Below are 20559 nucleotides of genomic sequence, written 5' to 3' on the forward strand. Positions count from 1 at the left end.
CTTGGTTTTCAGAAACTCTTTACAAAAAATTGATTTGCCTCATCTTGACCTTCAAAATTGTTATCATTTTGGATGATGAAGCGTCTGACTTAGAAGAATAGGGTAAGACTTGTTTGGCAGGTATAGCTGTATATCCCTACAAAGCATATCTTCTGCCTTTAAAGGATGGGCAACTATGATTTCAGAGCCTCAGCTTTCTCATTTAATATATTAATATATCAATATCCCTATTCAACTATTCAAATCCCCCAAATCTTTCTTGAACTAAATTTCCATATATGAAGATAATGATACTTGTCTGTATTTCTTATTACAAAGGTATTGAGAAAATAATATGACAGGATATGAAAGAACTCTGAAAACCATTCAATTCTCTACATATGTAAAGTGTTATTATAACAGAGATCTGAATAAATGATTTTACATTGGACTATCTCTGATAGTAATCACTTATTTCATTTCCTTTACTGTTTAAAGATTTCCTATCCCTTTAAATCTCATTAGCCAATGATTGCCAGACAATTCTCTTTACTAATACTTAGCCTATATAAACTTCCTTTAATTTATACATTGAAGTTAAAGGTATAAGCCCTCACACTAATTTTTACTTTAATTGAAAAAGTATACTAGACTACATTATGATTTTGCTATGGTACCGTTCCTGAAAGAAACCTTCCAATTGGATGATTTTTTCCTTTAGTTAAAAAATATTAATATAACAGATTTGGAGCAAACCCAACAAATCTCTATTCTTTCATTCAGGATTTTTTTTCTTTTTCGCTTTTGCTCCTACACTGGACAACACTGAGGATAACTTTTTATCTTACTAGAGTGAGTCACAATATTTCTCTGTTCTTTCCATGAGTTCTAAACTCATCTTGGTAACATAAATGTTAACTTTTGAAAATAGCCATTGAATAAACAGCACATGGCCTTTAGAAAAATGTTCCCTTTCCTTTCCAAACTACTTTTTTTTTTTTTTAACTGATCATAAGTAGTTTTATAGAAATATTTAGGTTTTTTTTCTCCAAAAAAACAATAGCCATTGGACTTTGTCCCAGTAGGAAATGGATTAAAATGTTACAGTAGTAACTACCCTTAGGACCTATTAGAAATTGTACATTATTCTTATTTTTATATTTTTTTAATTTAATATTTTATTTTTGAAAATTACATATAAAAACAAATTTAACATTTAAAAATTTAATTTATTAAATAAAACAAGCAATTTGATAACACAGTACATTAAAAATGTGATTGTACATGTAATTGCAAAGCTACTATGCACAACTTGCTATTCCTTTTAAATATACAACAAAATTATCATGGAAATTTCTATTGTTTCTTTCTTCCCCAATCTTCCTTTTAGCCAATCTAGTATATATAAAATGATACTTCAAGGTTGTTTTAATCTGCATTTCTCCAATCAATAATGATTTAGAGCATTTTATATGATTATAGATTGTTTTTGATTTTTTTCTTTGGAAAACTGCCTGTTCATATGATTTTGACCACTTATTAATTGGAAAATGACATTATTTTATAGATTTAACAAAATTCTAATTACTGCTTGTGAATTTCTCTCCATTTTTATTTTTACTCACTATTTTCCTTCTCAGCCTCTCTTTTTATTCTATCCCTACTACTTTGTTTTTTCCCCTTACTCTTTTATTCCTTATTTTACCTTCTCCTCTAAAATTCTAAAGTTTAATATTTGGTTGTTTTTTTTTTTTTTTTAATTTTTACTTCCAAATTATTTTTCTCTCTATCACCTTCATTGAGAAAGGAAACAATTAGACATAGATCACATTGTGCAGTCATGTAGAATATATTTGCAGTTAGTCATGGCATGGGAGAAAATAGAGACAAAAATACCCAAGAAAAATAAAAAAGTTAAAGAAAAAGTTTGCTTTGATCTGCATTCAGATTTGATTAGTTTTTTTCTCAGAAAATGGATAGCATTTTTCATCATAAGTTCTTCAGTAGTGTATTGGAGCATTATATTGCCAAAAATAGCTAAATCATTCACAATTGATGGTAGGTATTGCTCTTTACCACATACAATGATCTGCTTCTGTTTATTTTGCTTTGCATCAGTTCATGTAAATCTTTTTGAGAGATCCTGATCATCATTTCTTATAACACAATAGTATTCCATTATAATCTTACACAAATTGTTCAGCCATTTCCCAATTGATGGATATTCCTTCAATTTGTAATTCTTTGTCATCTTTAAAAGAGGTGCTTTGAATATTTTGTACATATAGATCTTTTTTTCCCTTTTGTTATTTATCTCTTTGGGATACAGACCTAGTAGTTGGTATTGCTTGTCTAAAGGGTATTCATGGTTTTATATTCCTTTGGGAATAATTAAAAATTGCTGTACAGAACAATTAGATCAGTCTATAATTTCACCAGAAGTGCATTAGTACCTCGATTTTCTTACATCTCTCCCAACATTTGTCATTTTCTATTTTTGTCATATAAGCCAATCTTATACCTGTGGAGTGGCAGCTCAAAGTTGTTTTAATTTGTATTTATCTAATCAATAATGCTTTATAGAATTTTTATATGACTGTGGTTTTAATAATTTCTTCTGAAAATTGCACATCCTTTAACCAATTTATAAATTGAGTAATAGCTCTTATCTCTATAAGTTTGATTATATTTGAGGAACAAGGTGTTTTTCAGAGAAACTTAGTATAAATTTTTTTTCCACAACTGTATTTACTAATTATGTATTTCTTTCAATCCTATTTCCTTCCTGTTTATACTATTATCTCTCTTCTTTCATTCTATTATTAAAATTGTTTTGCACCTGATTTTTCCTTCCCAGTCAATCCTCCCTTCTATCAACTTCACAACCCATCTCTTTTTTCCCCCTACTTTCCTGTAGGGTAAGAAAGGTAAGATAGATTTTTATATCCAACTGAATGTGTATGTTATTTGAATTTTGAGTCAATTCTGATGAGTTAGGTTCATATACAACCCACCCTCCATCTTTCCTTCCACTGTAAAAACATTTTTGTCCCTCTTTTATGGAAATTAATTTACCCCATTCTCCCTCTCCCCTTCTCCAAGTTCATTCCTCTTTCTCATCTCTTAATTTTATTTTTTTGGTAATCATCACATTATATTCAACTCACGTTCATGTCCTGTGTCTGTGTATATTCCTTCTCACTGTCCTATTAAAGAGAAAAAATTGAGGAGTTACAAGTGTCGTCTTCCCATGTAGGGATGTTAACCTTATTAAATTCCTTAAACTTTCTTGTTTACTTTTTTATGCTTCTCCAGAGCTGTATTTGAAAGACAAATTTTCTGTTCAGCTCTGGCTATTCCATCAAGACAAAGTCCTTCATTGAGTGTCAATTTTTCCCTTGAAGAATTATACTCAGTTTTGTTGGGTAAGTGATTCTTGGTTGTTATCCTAGCCCTTTTGCACTCTGGAATATCATTCAAGTCCTCTGATCCTTTAATGTAGAAACTGCTAAATGTTGTGTAAGCTTTATTTCAGCTCTATGATATTTAAATTATTTCTTTTTCAATGATTGTAGTATGTTCTCCTTGATCTGAGGTTTTGGACATTTGGCAGAGATTTTTTATCTTGGGATCCCTTTCATGAAGTGATAAGTGGATTCTTTCCATTTTCATTTTACCTTCAGATTCTAGAATATCAGGGCATTTTCCTTGACATTTTCTTGAAATATGATGTCTAGGCTCATTTTTTTTATCATAAGTTCCATGTAGTCCAATGATTCTTAAATTATCTCTCTTAGATCTGTTTTCTAGATCTGCTAGTTATCCAATGAGATATTTCAAATTCTTTCCTATTTTTTCATTCTTTTAATTTTGTTTTATAATTTCTTGATTCTAATAAAGTCATGTTTCCATTTTTAATTTTTAAAGAATTATTTTCTTCAGTGAGTTTTTGTACCTCCTTATACCATTTAGCCACTTCTATTTTTAAGGAGTCCTTTTCAGAGAATTTTTGTATATCTTTTTTTTCACTTGAATGGTTCTGCTTTCCTAGACATTCTTCTCTTCATTAGATTTATGTTCTTCTTTGACCATTTGGCCTATGCTGATTTTTAAGGTGTAATTTTTTTTCAGTATTTTTTGTGCTTCCTTTATCAAGTTGTTGACTTCCTTTTTTATGATTTTCGTGCATTACTCTCATTTCTCTTACCAATTTTTCCTCTATTTCTTTTATTTGTTTTTAAAATCTTCTTTGAGGTCTTCCATGGCCTAGATTCAATTCATATTTTTATTTGAGGCTTTGAAGGTAGCAGTTTTGACTTTGTTGTCTTCTGAGTTTGTTTTAAACTTCTCTGTAGTGTTCTGGTCGGTTTTCTGGAGATCTTTGGACCAGTCTTCCTTTCAATTGTGTAATTACCACGAGAATGGCCAGGGATAAAGTCCAAATTCTTTATTTATCCTTCAAAGTCTATCTTTTTCACTTGGGCCCTGGTTTCAGTAGAGAAATGAGGGAGAGCCACCAGGAGCCTGATCAAAGATTCAGTCTTCTGTCTTCCCTGAATCTGACCCTGGCTTAATTTGTCCTAGTTTATATGCTCTATTATCATTAGATCATTTACAGTATATTGAATATAAACCAATCATTATATCACTAGGGAACAATTATTTGTAGAAAGATTACATCAATCATACTGAACTAGAGAACTATTAATCACCATGCTAAACTAGATAACCATTGTATTATCAATTCCATTGAGTTAACACCTAGTTTTAATCAGTCATACAGAGGTTCAGCCCTCTATACTTCTCTGTACCATAATAACTTTCTACAGTCAGGATCTTTTTTTGCTAATGACTCATTTTCCCAAACTATTTCTTGACTTTTAACCCAGTACTAAAGTAAAAGGGCACAATCACAAACTTCAGGATTCTTTTGTGCAACTATTTTCAGAGATAATACTGGGGATCTGTAAGTTTTTGGTTCTTCCAAGGTATTATGATCTAGAAAGAGGTATGTTTACAACTCTCCTGTTAAGTGTTCTGGTGTTTGAGCAACCACAAGCACTCTCTTCCACTTTGAAACTATGACTATTTTCTCTGCTCCCCTGTGGCCACAAGTTCTGGTGTGCTAGTGTTCCTTCTTACACTTGAACTGAGATGCAGGACTGCAGATCTAAATATGGGCAATGCAAAAGAGCCTTGCCCCTAGTGCCAGCAAAGGGATCCCTGTAATCTCCTTTTGACAAGATATCTGAGCCCCTTACCATCTGTGGGCCAATAGTTCCAGAAACCTGCCACTGCCTTCCCTGATTCAATCACTACCAACATCTACCACTGCTTTGGTGGCTTGCTGCTTGAGCAGGACTGCACTCCACTTTTACCCAGTGCAATAGTTCTTTCTTTCTGACCTTCTAAGTTGTCTTGGGCAGCAAAATTGTTTCATCTGATTCTTTTGTGGGTTTGGCTGCTCCAGAATTTATTTAGGGGCATTAATTAAAGTTGTTTAGGAGGGGCTTAAGAGAGAGAGTTCAATCCAGCCATTCTGGAGAACAATTTGGAATTATGCCCAAAAAGTTATCAAACTGTGCATTCCCTTTGACCCAGCAGCATTGCTACTGAGTTTATATCCCAAAGAGATCTTAAAGAAGGGAAAGGGACCTGTATGTGCAAGAATGTTTGTGGCAGCCCTCTTTGTGGTGGACAGAAACTAGAAACTACCTGGATGCCCATCAATTGGAGAATGGCTGAATAAATTATGGTATATGAATATTATGGAATATTATTGTTCTGTAAGAAATGACCAACAGGATGATTTCAGAAAGGCCTGGAGAGACTTACATGAACTAATGCTGAGTGAAATGAGCAGGACCAGGAGATCATTATATACTTTAACAACAATACTGTATGATGATCAATTTTGATGGACATGGCCTTCTCCAACAATGAGATGAACCAAATTAGTTCCAATAGAGTAGTAATGAACTGAACCAGCTACACTAAGCGAAAAAACTCTGGGAGATGACTATGAACCACTACATAGAATTTCCAATCCCTCTAATTTTATTCGCTTGCATTTTGGATTTCCTTCACAGGCTAAATGTACACTATTTCAAAGTCCAATTCTTTTTGTTCAGCAAAACAACTGTTTAGACATGTATACATATGTTGTATTTAATTTATACTCTAACATATTTAACATGCATTGGTCGACCTGCCATCTGGGAGGGGGGGAGGAGGGGAAAAATTGGAACAAATGGTTTGGCAATTGTCAATGTTGTAAAATTATCCATGCTAATATCTGCTAAATAAAAACTATTAAAAAAAAAAGAGAGAGAGAGAGTTCAGTTGTTAGAAGGGTTTAGGGGAGTGCAGATGAATCAATGCCTTTTCTCTACCATTTGCTTCTGCCTCCTTATTTTTACATCTTGCTTGAAGCTGACATCCATAGGTCATAGCATCATAGATTTAGAAGCAGAAGGAGCTATAAAGAACAACTAATGCAGCTCTCTCATGAACAATTAAGTGATAACTTAACAGGTAATATGTAAAAACCAAGAACTTCTGGATAAGCTCTGAATTAAATCAAGTTTTCAGAGTTTGCCTTTTTTGGGGTATAAGAAACCTTTTCCTTTTAAGTCCTTATTTGACTTAGTACATAGGTTCTATAGGGTGCCCTGAAAAAAGAAAAGGTTTTTGTATGAAAATATTTACATTGAAGTCATGGTTCTCCTATTTTATAACCTATGTGCCCCATATCACAATACCTCTGAATTTTATTTCCTAACTTTGCCCCATATCACAATACCTCTGAATTTTATTTCCTAACTTGTAAGAGGATGGGGATTGCATGAGGTGCATTTTTCCTTCTGATTGTAGTAAAATCCTTTAATATTATGAATCATTGTATTCACATGTGAATAGCAAATAGTTTCAGTCAAGTCAGTTTTCCTTTATTGTCTACTTTCTTTTCCATTATCTTGTCCTAGAAACAAATTCTTCTGAGATGTGGTTTTAGTCTGAGCACGGTGGATTTGAGATTAGTTGGAATGATTGCTCTATTTGGGGATGTCTATAAAAATTCTGAAGACAATAAAACTTTGCCAAAAAAGAGGAGAAAGGAAATAAAGATCTTAAAACATGTACAGTTTAATTTAATGTAGTGGTAAAGGCAAAGCTATAATAAAATAGTGGAATTAGAAATGATTTGAATGACCATCTAGTACAATCCATATCTGAACATGAATCACCTGTACAGTATACCCTCAAGGGGCCATCCTGTCCTTACTGTGAAAACTCCAGGGATGGGAGAGTTAAGAGGAGTACCTTCTGAAACAGTCCATTTTAGTATTCTTTAATTAGTAGAAGTGTTTTCTCCAAATATCCTAATTGAATCATACATGTGCTTTAAATTAAAAAACAATTATGTGGATTGTGGGGTAAAGAAATTGTATATTCAGAAGAGTTTTGTGCTTTGTAATAGTGGCAATCTCATTATTTGAAATGTATAGGATTTTATTGTTATCAAAAATGTTTAAACTTTCACAATCTTCCTTTATTTTCTTTCACCAGTAGAGCAAAAATAAAATTAGGTTTGTTTTTGTTTGTTTGTTTGGTGGGGAGGATTTTTTTGTAGTGATGATACTTCAACTTCCTAACTTAAAAAAATACAAATGCATTTCAAACTGACTAAGATTACTTGTTAGTAAATATGTTATTATGACGTGAAAATTTTTTCCAATGCTACAGTGTTTATACTTCATGAGATTGGGGAATTTTTTTTTTTTAAACTGGGACATTAATAAGTCAAGCTTTGAAATGACTAATGGATATTCTGGCCCTGATCAGGATAGTAGCAGCTTAAAATCTTTTTTTTTTTTTTTTTTTTTTGTCTGTGTTTTATCTGTTTGTCAGTTTTTAAAAGTGTTCTTAAATGAAAGCCCCTGGGATTTTTCAGAGAGAAAAACAACTAAATTGTATGTTTATAAAATTCATGGAACCTCTGTCCTACTAAGGAAAGGTCATGGAAACAAATTTTTATGACCTCACAAATTACTAGATAGGTTTATTTGATTTAATCAGAACCCTTGGGAATTCTCTCATTGCATAATAAGGTATTTATTATGATGGTTATTTTTTAACTGGTCTGAGTGGCAATAAAATTGTTATTTCTTGTCATATTAATCTGTGTCATCAGTTCTCAATGCCATGCAAAGCTTTTAGGCAGAAAGGGTTATATTCAAAGATTTACTGCTGTATGCAAAAACAGGCACTTCAAGAAACACAAAATTTCACTAATTGGCCTATGATTGAGTTAATAGAATATCAGGTTTGGAGTTGAGAAGACTTGGCTTAAAAATCCTGCCTCACACTCTGAATGGTTGTATAAATTAGACAGTAACTTAATTTCTCTGTATTTCACTTTCTTCACTTATGAAGTATGGTGGTTGAATCTAGTGTGTCTAACTCCCTTTCATCTTTCAATTTCCTGGGAAAAGACATCTACACTCAATGCTTCTATTTCTTCACTGCTAATTCACTTCTCAATCCTTTTTAAACTGACTTCTAAGATTACCATTCTCTTTTTTTAAATTTTTATTTTATTTTATAATTATAACTTTTTTTGACAGTACATATGCATGGGTAATTTTTTACAACATTATCCCTTGCACTTACTTCTATTCAGATTTTTTCCCTTCCTCCCCCAACCCCCTCCCCCAGATGGCAAGCAGTCTTATATATGTTAAATATATTACAGTATATTCTAGATACAATATATGTGTGTAGAACCGAATTTTTTGTTGCACAGGAAGAATTGGATTCAGAAGGTAAAAATAACAGTTTACACTCATTTCCCAGTGTTCCTTTTCTGGATGTAGCTGGTTCTGTTCATCATTTATCAATTGGAATTGGATTAGCTCTTCTCTATGTTGAAGAAATCCACTTCCATCAGCATACATCCTCGTACAGTATCATTGTTGAAGTGTATAATGATCTTCTGGTTCTGCTCGTTTCACTCAGCATCAGTTGATGTAAGTCTCTCCAAGCCTCTCTGTATTTCTCCTGTTGGTCATTTCTTATAGAACAATAATATTCCATAACATTCATATACCATAGTTTACCCAACCATTCTCCAATTGATGGACATCCTTCATCTTCCAGCTTCTAGCCACTATGAAAAGGGCTGCCATAAACATTTTGGCACATACAAGTCCCTTTCCCTTCTTTAGTAGTTCCTTGGGGTATAAACCCAGTAGTAGTATGGCTGGGTCAAAGGGTATGCACATTTTGATAACTTTTTGGGCATAATTCCAGATTGCTCTCCAGAATGGTTGGATTCTTTCACAACTCCACCAACAATGCATCAGTGTCCCAGTTTTCCCACATCCCTTCCAACATTCATCGTTATTTGTTCCTGTCATCTTAGCCCATCTGACAGGTGTGTAATGATACCTCAGAGTTGTCTTAATTTGCATTTCTCTGATCAATAGTGATTTGGAACACTCTTTCATATGAGTGGAAATAGTTTTAATTTCATCATCTGAAAATTGTCTGTTCATATCCTTTGACCATTTATCAATTGGAGAATGGCTTGATTTCTTATAAATTAAAGTCAATTCTCTGTATATTTTGGAGATGAGGCCTTTATCAGAACCTTTAACTGTAAAAATTTTTTCCCAATTTGTTACTTCCCTTCTAATAAGATTACCATTCTCAAACTGTTCTCTAAAAGTTACTATTTTTTTATAAATGCTAAATCCCATGTCTGTTCTCGGTCTCCATCCTTCTCTTAACCTCTTAGTAGCTATTGATACTTTTCACTTCTCTCTCTTAATCAATATGCTTTTCTCCCTTGACTTCTGTCATTATCCCCTTCTGATTCTTCTATCCATCCAAGTTCCCTTTCTGAATCCATCATCCATACACTACCTTTTTTAAATTTGGGTGTCTCAGAAGTCTCTATCTGGTATCTCTTCTTCCTTTTATCTTAATGATATCATCTGCTCTCATGGGTTCAGTTATCATCTTTGTCTGAAGAGAAGAGAGAGTGGGCATGGTAGAAAAAAGTCAGAGAACCTCTTTCAAATCTAATTCTTATGACCTTTGCTACTAAGTATGTTATCTTACTTTCCTCATATTAAGATGAAGGGATTGAACTAGATGGCCTTCAATTCCTCTTTCATCTCTGTATCTGTGTTAGGTTCTTACTGGGTGCTAAGTCGGTACTTAACAATTCTCTAGCTCAGGGTTCACAGCTTTAGTTCACACCTTTCAAAGGAGTTCTAAAAAGGAGTTTATACACCTTTAAAAAGGAGCAAGTTCATTGGTCAGTAAGGATTTCCCACAAGCCCCTGGGAGTACCCATGAGCCCATTCTCTGGGAGGATAAAAAGAGGAACATTGAGTCTGAGGAGTCAGTTCTGGATTGGGTTAAGGAGAAGATGTCTCATGGATTTGCAAGTCCAGCAATCCCACACTTTTGGAGGGGAAGAAGAGGATTCGAGATTCTACCTTCACTCTGGCTGGAGGCTCCAGAAGCCTCCCAAGAAACCTGCTCATAGAGAAAAAGATTATACAGAAAAGAAACCTCCTCCCAGAGAAAGATTACATATTGAGAGACAACAGGATATTATATATCTGTGATCCTATATATGTATATATTAAATCATATTCCCTCTTATGAACACCATTCCCCTATCTTCAACTTGGATATCCGAATTTCACAAGCATTTCATATTTGACATATCCAAATTGAATCTTAAAATACTTAGCACTTAATATGACTGTCCCTCAGATTTACCTGTTATAATTAAAGACATCACCATTCTTACATTTTCCCAGGTTCATAACCAATCCTTCAAGATTCTTCTCTTTCCATCACCTCCCTCTATTATCCAATGTGTTTGTATTCTATTGATTATAAGTCCTCAAAATCTCTAACATCCTCCCCTTTCTCTAAAGAGCCACCACTCAAGTTTACATCCTTTTGTATCAACCATTATAATAACCTCATTATTGGTAACTCTTCTAGTTTCTTTTTTTCTCTAATTATTCCACCTGCTAACAAAATCATCTTCCTTAAATGAGGACCATATCACTCCTCTGCTTAAAAATATTTTTGATTCCTTATTGATTATATGATTTTAAAAAAACCAACAATGACTAGCCTATTAGTCTAGTTAAAGGCCCAGCTCTTTCTAACCAGCATTTATCTATATATTTTCTGTTTAATTATCCAAGCTAGAATTTCCCCAAGAATTATGTCAAGCTTATGGAATATAGCGTGCAAATTTTGCTTCTCTTTTTCTCTGTGTCCCATCCCCCCAAACACACATACATACATAAAAACATACAAGTACACACATGTATACACACAGTTTGTTACTGAAAATTGTAATCACATTTTCTTTTCTACTATGGGTAGTGTTTCTGTTATCCCATCTCTGGCACAGTCAGTGCTACCTTTTTCTTTGCTTTGCTCCAACAGTTAAGAATGTGGCAAGGAACAATGCTGTTATTTGAAATTCTTTAAAGTAAGAAACATGACCTAAAGCCTACATAAGTAGGATAAAGGAAATATCATAGATTTGGAGTTGGAAGATCACTTAAAAATTACCCAGTCCAGCTCTTCATCCAACCTTTTATAAATAAGGAAACTGAGGCTCATAGTGGTGAAATAGATTTCTAGTGTTTAGTTTTTAATCATTATAATTTATTTATTTTTAAGTTTCATCCCTCACTCTCATTTGGTGAGCATCTTTATTATAATTTCTTCCTCCCACCTAAACTACACTTTCTCCACAGCTTACCTATATCTCATCCCCACTGGTAATACATAAGTTGTTCTTTTCAGACAGGTCAAAACAACTTTGAGCTCAGTGGTGGTTCTGAACCTAACCTTTTAAAACCTTTCTTGTTAAAGATATTAAGAAAATGTTGGGTTGTTTTGGCATTAAAAACATCTGGAGGGTCCTAAAGTTAGAATTAGTGGGGAAAAGTGTGCACTATATGAATGAATAGAGTCTTTCTCCTTAATGTCCCTACTTTCCCAAGTGTAGTATAGAAATAAATGTCAATTCCAGAATAATGCAACAGTCAGAAATGGGTCCCTATGTTGTACTATCTATTTAAAAGTCCATGTAGTAACAGGCTGTTTATGTTGCTAATCAGTCTATGTATAGTCATTTGCCTAGAGGCAGATTTCATGGAAATAAAGAACAAAGACAATCTCCACAAAGAAAGGGATTTCCTAAATTCTTTGAATGAAGCCCAAATTTCTGTCCTCCGCCCAGAATAGATCAGATATAACCACATTATCCTAAAGGCAAAACAAAATTTTTAAAAATCAAATCAAAAAATGATAGAACATAATATTTTTAAAAGGAGTTATTCCCATAAATATCTCTTTTACTGTTTTAGAAACATCTATACATAAAGAGGATTAGGTTATTATTAAATAATAGATTTTATTTTTAATTATTATTATATATTATTATTATTAAATACTTGCATTTGTCATGTTTGCCTCATCAAAAAATTAAAAGAGGAATATAAAATAATCCTAATGCATTATTATAAGGTTTCTGGATTGTTTTGAGGGGAAAAAATGTACTCAATATCATCAAAATCATCCCTATTAACCTGCTCATAGAATATTGAATTTATTACAGTGTTTTCTGTTTTGCATTTAGGCTGGAGGAGAAAAAGCAGATTCTGAAGAAGCCTTGATATATGAAGAGGACTTAGATGCTGGAGATGCTATTGAAGGGGAATTGGAAGAAAGTACAAAATTAAAAATATTGCGTAGGTTTGCCTCACTTGCTTCCAGATTGAAAGAGTTCATTGGCAACATGATTGCCACTGCTGGAAAAGTTGTTGTGACCATCTTACTTGGTTCAACAGGTTGGTGCTTTTTGTAACTCCTAAAGAGCCCAGTTGAGTTAAGCATATAGCAAATGAATATTTGGCACACTGAGGAATAAGGAAAAAATGTGTTTATTTGTTTTTTAAAGTCATCAAACTTGTAGAACTCCTTCACTTTACAGATGAGGAAATTGAGACCCAAGGAAGGCTTGCCCATGATCACTCAAGGAATGAGTTTCAAAAGTAGTAGGTATCTGAACCATTCTCCAATTGATAAATGGTCAAAGGATATGAACAGACAATTCTCAGATAAAGAAATTGAAACTATATCCACTCACATGAAAGAGTGTTCCAAATCACTACTGATCAGAGAAATGCAAATTAAGACAACTCTGAGATACCACTACTCACCTGTTAGATTGGCTAAGATGACAGGAACAAATAACGATGAATGTTGGAGGGGATGTGGGAAAACTGGGACACTAATACATTGCTGGTGGAGTTGTGAAAGAATCCAGCCATTCTGGAGAGCAATTTGGAACTATGCCCAAAAAGTTACCAAACTCTGCATACCCTTTGACCCAGCAGTGCTACTACTGGGCTTATAGCCCAAAGAAATACTAAAGAGTGGAAAGAGACCTATATGTGCCAAAATGTTTGTGGCAGCTCTTTTTGTTGTAGCTAGAAACTAGAAGATGAATGGATGTCCATCAGTTGGAGAATGGTTGGGTAAATTATGGTATATGAAGGTTATGGAATATTATTGCTCTGTAAGAAATGACCAGCAGGAGGAATACAGAGAGGCTTGGAGAGACTTACATCAACTGATGCTGAGTGAAATGAGCAGAACCAGAAGATCACTGTACACTTCAACAACAATACTGTATGAGGATATATTCTGATGGTAGTGGAAATCTTCAACATAAAGAAGAGCCAACTCACTTCCAGTTGATCAATGATGGACAGAGGTAGCTACACCCAGAGAAGAAACACTGGGAAGTGAATGTAAATTGTTAGCACTAATATCTGTCTGCCCAGGTTACTTATACCTTCGGAATCTAATACTTAATGTGCAACAAGAAAATGGTATTTACACACATATATTGTATCTAGGTTATATTGTAACACATGTAAAATGTATGGGATTGCCTGTCATCGGGGGGAGGGAGTAGAAGGAGGGAGGGGATAATTTGGAAAAATGAATACAAGGGATAATATTATTAAAAAAAATATAAAAAAAAAGTAGTAGGTATCTAAACATAAACCCCTTGACTTCAGAATTCATGTGCTTTCCACTTCATCAGTACTACTAAATAACAGCTCTCAGAGCTCTCAGAGGATGGTTTCATGATTAAACCTTGGCTGAATTTTTTTTTTCCCACTTAAATTTTATTGTATAGTATAAATTATTAGATTCTAGAAAAATGGCGTGGCCCATTGATAAGATTGTGCCAACATTCTGCACTTTTAGATTCCTCCTACTATTATGCTCCTTCCTTGCAGGCATGTATTTGTGTGTGTGTGTGTGTGTGTGTGTGTGTGTGCGCGCGTGTGCATGTGTGCACGTGCATGCACACATGCTTATAATGCATTATCATTACATATAATCTATGACAAAACTTATAGAATAAGGACATAAGCAATATAAATATCCACATTTTATTGATAGTAAATAAAATTTCTTAATCCAACTGGTAGAGTACTTTCCTTCCTAATTTGACTGGTAACTGCCAACTCCTCCTCCAAACTCCTCCTTTAGCATTTACCTCTTATTTTGGTCTTGGGACTTGGGTGCATAAACATGACAGCTCTACTCCCTTTGGGCTATTTATTCAAAATATTAAAGGAGACATGGGATCATATGATCATTTTAGATTAAATATAACAAACTAGAGTTGCATCAATAGTTTGAAGGAAAGGGTCTGGGTGAGAAGATGTTTCATTTGCCAAAGTTCAATAGATAGAATAAAAAATACCTTAAACTGCAACAGTAATATAGACTCACAACCCCTGTTGTTTAACTATCTCATTACATAGGTATGACCACATTTTATAAGATAGGACAAATTTTTAATATTTTGTAAACTATTGTGATCTGATGCATTATTATGAAATTAGTAAAATTCTTAATCTACCCAGTAAAATTAGTAGCATCTGTGTATTGCAATAAACCAAAATTTTTATGGAATCATTCCCACTTTGAAATAGATGTTTTGTTCTTTAAAGTGGGGAGAAGATTAGGCAGTAAATTCCCTAGTTGCAAGCCTTTTGAAAGTTTGGTCATAATACATTGCTACTGCTAATTTAGATCATTTTTCCTCTGATTATCAGAAAACAGATTTCCAAAACACTTTTTGAACAGGTGTTCAGAGTAACTTTTGGTTGACTACCAAAGTGAACCTATCAAAATGGAGATAATAAGGAAGAAACTGTACTGTTCCTCTTAAAAATTTGGGATAGAAATGTATTGTAGGAGAATAAAAATATATAAGTATTTTCGATGGTATAAACATGTCTATTGTGCATAGAAATTACAAGTGAGATTTGTTTCTATTTTTAGTTATTTCCTTGCTTTACTATAATCAATGTTGGAGGCAGCTAGATGGCATCATGGATAGAGTACTGGTCCTAGAGTCACAAGGAACAAAATATATATGTGTATTTTATGAATGCTTTTTCAGTTGCAAATCAACATTTTCCATTTTCATTTCTCCCCCTCAGGTATGATGTTACCATCTTTGACTTCATCAGTATATTTCTTTGTATTTTTGGGACTATGCACATGGTGGTCTTGGTGCCGGACTTTTGACCCACTGATATTCAGCTGCCTTTGTGTTTTAATGGCCATCTTCTCTGCTGGGCATTTGATTGGACTTTATTTGTACCAGTTCCAATTCTTTCAAGAAGCAGTACCACCTGGAGACTACTATGCAAGGTAAGTGTGATTAAAATGAGCTGTTAGGCTCCAAGTTAATTTATGGTTATGGTTACTCAACCAAGTATCCCCCAAAAGACTGTAAAAATAACCAGCTGAATCAACAAAAAAAATGTCATTAAAAAATAATGTTATAGAAAGCAAGGAAAAACCAATCCCAACTCCAGTTCTTAAAAGCTTTTCATTCCCTCAGTGAAGATCTAGATAAACTTTTTCCAAGTAAGATAATGTTCCATGGGGATAGGATAATGTTTTCTGGATATTAAAATGACTATATTTGATGTTATATTATTCATTTTATAATGGTGATATAAATGAGGATATCACAATGTATGTATCTTTTGATTGTACATTGTTCATTTTTCTTTTAGCCAATTAATTTCTGTTTTTGAAATGTGTTAAGAAAATCTAGTTTCTCAGAGCTTAAACTGTTGGCTTTTATGAAATGATATACTATAATTTTAAAAGTAAATCACCATAAAAGGCAGGACATATTGGGGGTGAGGCAGGGAGAGGGTCTTTAGTGTTGTTCGTTTTGCAATAAAGGATCTTTTGTGCCACCTAGAGTCAATTTGTTGGAAAAACAGAGAAAGGACACCAACATTGGAACATCTATTGTGTCCAAGATAAAAAACAAAACACACACACACACACACAAACCACACACACAATACTCATCTGCCTTTCTTCTGATTTGTTCATCCTAACCTTTAAATTCATCACAACTTAGTTTTATTACTATAAGAATAGATCCTTAATAAGATTTAAGTCATTATTAAATAAAGATTTCAAAGTCAATTTCTTTTTTTTTAATATTAAGATTAAAATATATTTAAACTAATAAAAATAAAAATGTATTTGCTTAAGTTTTCCCACCATGTAAATTTATTGATACTGGGGGCATTTTTATACTGATAGCTTTGAGAATTTCATATATGTTAATAATTTGTTTGTAGTGTAATAGAAAGCACCCTTACTTATTTTTGTTTTTGTTGTTTTCTTTAATAGAGAACCTTAGAATTGGAAAGAACCTTATTCAATTTTCTAGACAGAAACATCTTCATTAAACTCAGTTGAGACTTAATTGTGTATCTTATTCCTTTATAAATAGTAGCCATAGACAGAAAATATTCTTTTTGAAGAAGGAATATAAGCATAATACAATGATTCCTAGAGAACAGAGCAAGAACAGCTAATACTGACCTACAATTGATTTTGGTCCTGCAAGGTAGGACAGATCAGTGAAGTGGGTGGCAAACAAAAGAGGCAAATCATATTATGAAACAATGTCTAACATAGGAATTGGAGGAGTAGAATAGGAATTTGTGTGAATGAACCTCTTCTGGGTATTTGGGTCCAGATGTACACTTTGATGGGCAAACGAGGAATGAATCAGCCAATAAAGTTTCAAATATAATTTAATTTTTTCAAAGTATAAGTTTTATATACTATTTTATTTAACAGTGTCCCAAAAAATCTTACTGCTATTTTAAGTTTTAATAAATTCAAATTCATACAAGATACAAACTTACTAAAATAATTTATTATTAATAGTTTTCATGTTAATTCAAAATTAAACCATCTTAGTCATTATTTATATTCATTTTTAATTTATGAGGTTTTGTAGCTTTTTAAGAATAATTTTTTTTTAATTTAAATAGAAAGTTCTGTCATGTATTGTATTGCAAAAGTTTCTAAATGGCACATTCTTGACTGGTCCTTGCCTGCCTTGGTCACATATATTTCTATTAGGGTTTTTCTTGTGGGATCATGTAAAAAATCTATCCTATCTGTATAAAAATCTCATTGTCAGATAATCTTAAAGTTGGGATTATGAATGAATCCTTTTAGTCACTGAGTAACCATTGACAAAAATTTTTGCAAAATCCAAAAATTGAGTAGAATTATGTATAGAACAAAATAGAAGTAATATTGAATTTTAATAAGAAACACTGGTATTTAAATTTTTTAAAATAATTAAATTTTCAATTTAAAATAATTTATCAATTTTTAAAAATTCAATCAGGTCCAATTCATCATGACCCCATTTTAGTTCCCTGGGACTAGTTTGCCATTTCCTTATCCAGCTCATTTTATAGATGAGAAAATTGAAGCAAACAAGGATAAATGACTTTCCAAGTCACACAGCTACTATTTGAGGCTTGTTTTGAATTCAGGAACATGAGTCTTCCTAACCTTAGATCCTGCACTCTATCTGCTATGCCATCTAGTTGCCCTGTTTTAGCATTATTCTTCTGAAGTTATATAAATTTTAAATCATACTAAGATTTTAAAAGATATTCTAAACTCTTTTCAATAGAGTAAAAAATCCTAATACAACAAATTAAATAAGTTGGATATAGAATTGATGACTCCATTTTATTCTTTCAGTTTCCCTTTCTTCCTTTGGACAGCTCTTTATTTCATGTCCTGATTAATTTTGCCAAAGGTACACTTTCCAAATATTGTCTTTTAAATGGGAAAAAGTCCTTGAAGATCTAGTATAAAATCATTGTCAAATGATTTGCTCTTTTGAGGGTAGTGCTCCTAAATGGTAAGTCTTTCCCCTCCTTAATTAATTTACTTTTAAATAGCACTGACTTCAACCTAGATTTCAGATATCTAGTAGATGACATTGGCCTCAAGAGTTTAGTGTGTGTGTGTGTGTGTGTGTGTGTGTGTGTGTGTGTGTGTGTATGTGTGTGTGTGTATGTGTGTGTGTGTGTGTGTTAGAGTGCACATTTGACTTTCAGTACAATTAAGACTATCATATATTGAGATATTTTTATGATGAGTGTTTATTAATTTTTAAATCTTACTGGTTTTTTTTTTTTTTTTGGAGAGTGCTATTGGAAGACTAGTTCAATAATTTGAATATAAGCTTCATATATGATCTTCTAACCAAGTAAAGCTGGAATCTAAAGTGATTTTTGAGGATACACATCTCATTAAAAACAATTTTATTTTATTTTAATTTAATAACATTTTCCCATTACATTTAAAGAGTTTTTAACATTCATTTTTATAATATTTTGAATTCCAAATTTTTCTCCATCTCTCCCTTAATTTCCCTCTCCCCAAGGCAGTAAGCAATCTTTTATAGATTATACAGGTAAAATCACATTAAATATAATTACATATCAGTCATGTGAAAAAAAGCAGAACTAAAGGGAAAGCCATGAGAAAAAAAAAAAAAAAAGGAGGGATGTTATACTTCCATCTGCATTCAGGTTACATAGTTCTTTCACTGTCTATGGATGGCATTTTCCGTCACAAGACTATTGAATTGTCTTAGATCACTGTATTGCTGAGGACTGTTTGTCATAGATGATCATCAATCAATGTTGCTGTAACTATGTAGAATATTCTGCTTCTGTTCATTTCACTCAACATCAGTTCGCCAGACTTTTCAGAAATCAGCCTGATCATCTTTTCTTAAAAAGCAATAGTATTACATCACATCCTTATACTTCAACTTGTTCAGCTATTCCCCAATTTATGGGCATCGCTTCAATTTCTAATCCCTTACTCCACAAAAAAGAACTTAATAAAAATTTTACACATATGAGCCCTTTTCCCTTTTTTAAGGATCTCGTTAAGATACAGCCACTGTAGTAGTATTGCTGGATCACAAGGCATGCACAGTTTTATAGCCATTTAGGCATAGTTTTAAATTGCTCTCCAGAATGATTGGATCAATTCAAAACTCCACCAATAATGCATCTTTTTCTGTCATCTTAGACCATCTGATAGGAGTAAGGTGGTATCTCAGAGATGTTTTAATTTGTATGTCTCTAATCAATGGTGCTTTAGAACATTTTTCATATTACTATAATTAGCTTTAATTTCTTCATCTGAAAGCTGCCCATTCATATCCTTTGATCATTTGTGAATTGGGAAAGGACTTGAATTCTTATGAATTTGACTCACGTTCTCAATATACTTGAGAAATGAGGCCTTTATAAGAAATACTGGCTGTAAAAATTGTTTTTCATCTTTCTGCTTCCCTTCTAACTTTGGATGCATTGATTTTGTTTGTGCAAAAACTTAAGTTAATGTAAGCAAAATTATCAAAGTTTGTATTTCATAATGTTCTTTATTTCTTGCTTGTTAATCAATTCTTTCCTTCTCCTAAGATCTCACAGATAAACTATTCCTCGCTCTCCTAAAACTGCTTGTAGTGTTACTGTTTATGTCTAGATCATGAGTCTATTTTGACCTTATATTGTTATAGAGTGTGAGATGTTGGTATATGCCTAGTTTCTTCTATACTATTTTCCTGTTTGCCCAGCAATTTTGGTCAAATAGTTAATTCTTATCCCAGAAGCTGGAGTCTTCAGGTTTATCACATAATTTTCTTAAATTAATGTTGGGCTAAGACTTCTTTATATAAAATGCATTCCTGATTTTGGTAGGTTATAGTTGAAGAGGATGAATTTGGCATCACAAGAATATTTTGCAACTTACTAATTGTGACACTTTAATTCATTTTATCCTCCATTTTGTACAATGAGATTAGATTTGATGATTTCTCAGATACCTTCCAAGTCTAAAATCCTTTTGAGTCAAATACTGGGATTTTGTTTCAATTGAATGTTGACTTGTCCTATTATTAGTAGATATAAATACATATATTACATTGAATCAAGGAAAAGTTTTGATCACAAGTATTTTCTTCATAGAAATTTCTAATTTATTAAGCATCTTTTCTATGTCAGGTACTACTAAGTGCTTTTTAGATATGCCATTTACTTGCTCTAGAGGAACTTATGTTGTTCTGACATTTAA

At 32.8% G+C, this 20559-nt stretch overlaps 1 protein-coding gene across 1 annotated transcript in view; it reads left to right on the forward strand.

Annotated features, from left to right (window-relative positions):
* Nucleotides 1-20559, forward strand: part of PIEZO2 (piezo type mechanosensitive ion channel component 2) — a 539935-nt gene that overhangs the window by 360502 nt on the left and 158874 nt on the right. Inside the window, exons 6-7 of the mRNA XM_074274855.1 lie at nt 12665-12875; nt 15558-15771. Of these exons, the coding sequence (XP_074130956.1) occupies nt 12665-12875; nt 15558-15771 (425 nt within the window). The remainder of the gene's footprint in view (nt 1-12664; nt 12876-15557; nt 15772-20559) is intronic.

Source organism: Sminthopsis crassicaudata, chromosome 1, assembly GCF_048593235.1.
Source record: "Sminthopsis crassicaudata isolate SCR6 chromosome 1, ASM4859323v1, whole genome shotgun sequence".
Taxonomy (NCBI): Eukaryota; Metazoa; Chordata; class Mammalia; order Dasyuromorphia; family Dasyuridae; genus Sminthopsis; species Sminthopsis crassicaudata.